Here is a 3,501-nt window from a genome sequence, read left to right on the forward strand (position 1 = left end):
GGTTCGCCGTCGTACCAGTTCGATCGTGTGGCGCACGGTACGCGGTACGCCGCACGTTATTGGTACGACGGCGAACCGCGTCGTGGTTCAGTTCGTGGTTCGGTTCGATCGTCTGTTACTACTTTTAGAGCGCTCTCCAGTCAGTTTTAACAAAAAAAAACACTCCAAAAAGGCAGAGTGCGTATGTCGGCGAGTGCCGGCACAGACGGGGTCCATACTTGTACGTATAGTTTAACTAACTTGTTACAAATAACTACAAACTTGTCATTGGCTAATCTTTGTAAAGCCAGACGAAAGAGAAAAAAAAATCAAATGTATCTTTCAAAACGTCAAAACAATTATTTGTGTTGTTGTTGTGTTGTTGTTTCCTTAATTTTATGTCTTGTTTGTTGTAGGCCATTGTACGCTATATTATATTATAACTCTCTTCGATGTCTTGTTAGAATTTAAACCGTTTGTTGTTTATATCGCGCGCGATTCTCATCTTTTGTAAAGCGGAGTTGAAATTCAATTACAGAATTTAACCAGTAATAGAGGCGAACGGTCGCGGTGCCTGATGCTTCGTCCGCGGTGTTCGTGTTATTGTTAGTTGGTGCGCTCTCTAATAGATCCCTCCCTAGTACCTATATCTCGAGAGGATCAGCTATGATATCGCCTTCGGATCTGGTATGTATTTATTCAATTGTAATTTCTATGTATGAACGATTTACTCACTACATTATTAATTAATATTCAAGATTTAATATTATGAATAAAAATCATTGCATTGAGTATATAAAATAAAGAACAAAGTATTGGCAACTCATTGGCATATAATGGTGTGAATAAGCTTTATGCAGATGTGACAATAAATAGTTCTGCCTGATACCAGCAACTGACCAAAATTTAATAGTGCCAGATTAGTGAGATTCTAGTGTAGTAACAAAGTGTTGAGTTTTTTTGGAAGCTCCACTGTGTCTTCCTTCACTTATATGTAGGCATTACTGGTAAAAATAATAAATCCACAAATAATAATTAGATGAGCAAGATACTTGTAGTCAGGGTGGTGGTATGATGGGTGAACTATACAGCTTGTTGTGGTGTCACAGTTGCAGGACGTTTGACTCGTAGTCAAGTCTCGGAGGGTTTGCATTCTATTTATAAACATGTGATTGCACAAACAATGCATAGCTAACTGTACTCAGTCAATTACAGTATGTAAGCTACTTTTGTATACATGTGCAATAGTTATGTATGTTTTTAAACAATATTATAACAGCGAAGGAAAACATTGTGATGAAACCATCATGCCTGAGAGTTCTCCCAAAGGTGTGTGAAGTCTGCCAATCAGACTCGTGCTCAGTAGTGGGTCAGCAATGGATGACGATGCTTGGTACACAGTGGGTGCAGCTGAAGTCGCTGGGGCGCGGCGCGCGGCTGGTGCCGTTCTACAAGGCGGTGTGCGTGTACTTCGTGGCGGGCGGCGGCGCGCCCTCGCCCTCCGCCGCCGCGCTCAAGTGCGCGCCCGTGCTCTGCCTGCTGCTGTGTGTGCTGCTGGCGACCCGCGCCGCGCCCAGCCACCAGTGAGTACCTCGTAGTGTTCTCGCCGAATTCCACTCCTATCCAGGGGATAGTGCACAAACACACAATATGTATTCTCATAGTCCAATGGGATGGCAATCAACTGATGACGGTGGTGGTGTCCGCAGCGCTGGGTACGCGCGGCGCGTGTGCGCGGGGCTGGCGCTGTCGGCGCTGGGCGACGCGCTGCTGGTGTGGCCGCAGCACTTCGTGGCCGGCATGGCGGCGTTCGCGGCTGCGCACGTAGCCTACATCTGCGCCTTCGGGTTGCGGCCTCGCCGCGCGCTGCTCGGCGCCGCGCTGCTGGGCGGCGCGCTGGCGTACGCTCGGCTGGTGCCGGCGCCGGGCGCGCTGCGGCCGCTCGTGCCCGCCTACGCGCTGCTGCTGAGCGCCATGGCGTGGCGCGGCGCCGCCCGCCCGGGTGCTCAGCGCGCCGGCGCATTGCTGTTCCTGCTCTCTGATGCAATCCTGGGCTACAGCCTGTTCGCCGAGCCCTTGCCGCACGCGCAGGTGCTGGTGATGTCGACGTACTACCTGGGCCAGCTGGGCATCGCACTCAGCGCGTTGGAGCCGCGCGTGCGGCACCAACGCGCCGCGCACTAGCGCCCACACCAACCTACGCCAGATCTTCCTCTGTAGGGCGTTGTTACGAAGCTGTAGTTGTCTTAACGTGGCGGTGAGATGGGCCGAGGGTACGCGAGGTATTCTGCTGCAGTGTATAACATTGAAGGGAAAATACGCCGCGACGTAAATACATTCTGTGGCTGGAGTTCCACTACATTTCTCCCAGTCTTAAACTATTGTAGTCGTAAGATTTATCAGTGGAAGCTCAGGAATCAGGGAGCGGCAGAACACTGCTCGCGATGAATGTGTTCGTTTGTGTAATGGAATTTGATGTTTACAGTCAAAATATATTCTGTCAAAAATATTTTAACTGAAAAAATAGTCAAAGCATATCGAAAGTTTACATAAGTTATAAGAGAAGACTATACATCTATAATACAACCACCATCAAAAAATGCTTGTTTGGTGGCCGACGTGGTGCGTACTACGAGAGATATTGATGTCTGTGATATGCTGTGAGCGAGTTAGATAGCCCCATGTAACCCATATAGCAATATGTCTTCCTCTCGAATGTTTGGTGTGCTGAGAGCGCGTTTTGGCTCGCGAGTGATTGGTCCGCCAGGCACGCACCCTGACGCGACGTGCGGTACGCGACGCAGCCACAAGAGCAGCCGGCGCGCGCTCGTCAAGTGCGAAAACTAAATTAAATCCAGTGCTGCTTTTGACAGGAGAGATAATTTCAACATTAGATATAAATGAGTAGAAAGCAGATACCCATTGTAGTACACCCATTGTAGCACTAAAGACTTTTACATATATATACGAGTAGCTTTGGTTTATAAGTTATATGTAAGTTATAAGTTATACATATTTGTAGTGCCAATAGCATTTTATTGGTTTAAAATATCATATTCTGTGAGCTCAAAAATTTTTTCTTGCAATGTTGTATAAATAGGTACATTGTATTTTTGTTAACAATGTATTTCTCCAATGTACCCCCTAGGTAGGCTTAAGTCCACTCATTGGGACACACGTTCAAGTTTTTAGACTATTTATAAATGCAAATGAATAATTGTAATTCCAAAACGGAATAACTTTAGTATTAGGTACTTAAGTAAGTATATACAATAAGAGAAAAGAATTGACAATGGCGAAACATATCTAGAATAAACACACCTGGTACAACGTATGATTCTATTTTGTAACACTATATTCTGTATAATATTTAATTATTTGTAGGATGTAGCTTGTAAGGCTCGCGACACATTGCCGGAAAATGAGAGCGACGCGGCGCGTCTGTTCTAAAATGTCTGACCAGTAGAGAAGTTAAGCTCATTTTACAATATAATATATTTTTAGAAACGACACGTTTCGGTT

General features: G+C 46.0%; 1 protein-coding gene across 2 annotated transcripts; it reads left to right on the forward strand.

The window, feature by feature from the left end:
• Positions 1–327: 327 nt before the first annotated feature.
• On the forward strand, positions 328–3,247 carry LOC123876459 (lysoplasmalogenase). 2 transcript variants are annotated; one of them, XM_045922728.1, is made up of 3 exons: positions 328–666; positions 1,381–1,562; positions 1,689–3,247. In XM_045922728.1, exons 1-3 carry the CDS (start codon positions 646–648, stop codon positions 2,161–2,163), a joined length of 678 nt encoding a protein of 225 aa, XP_045778684.1. In that variant the 5' UTR covers positions 328–645; the 3' UTR covers positions 2,164–3,247. The 2 variants fall into 2 exon arrangements, with proteins under 2 accessions (XP_045778684.1, XP_045778685.1); XM_045922729.1 differs by having other exon boundaries at positions 1,381–1,550.
• The last annotated feature ends 254 nt before the right edge of the window (positions 3,248–3,501 follow it).

This window comes from Maniola jurtina, chromosome 21 (assembly GCF_905333055.1).
Source record: "Maniola jurtina chromosome 21, ilManJurt1.1, whole genome shotgun sequence".
In the NCBI taxonomy this organism is placed as follows: domain Eukaryota; kingdom Metazoa; phylum Arthropoda; class Insecta; order Lepidoptera; family Nymphalidae; genus Maniola; species Maniola jurtina.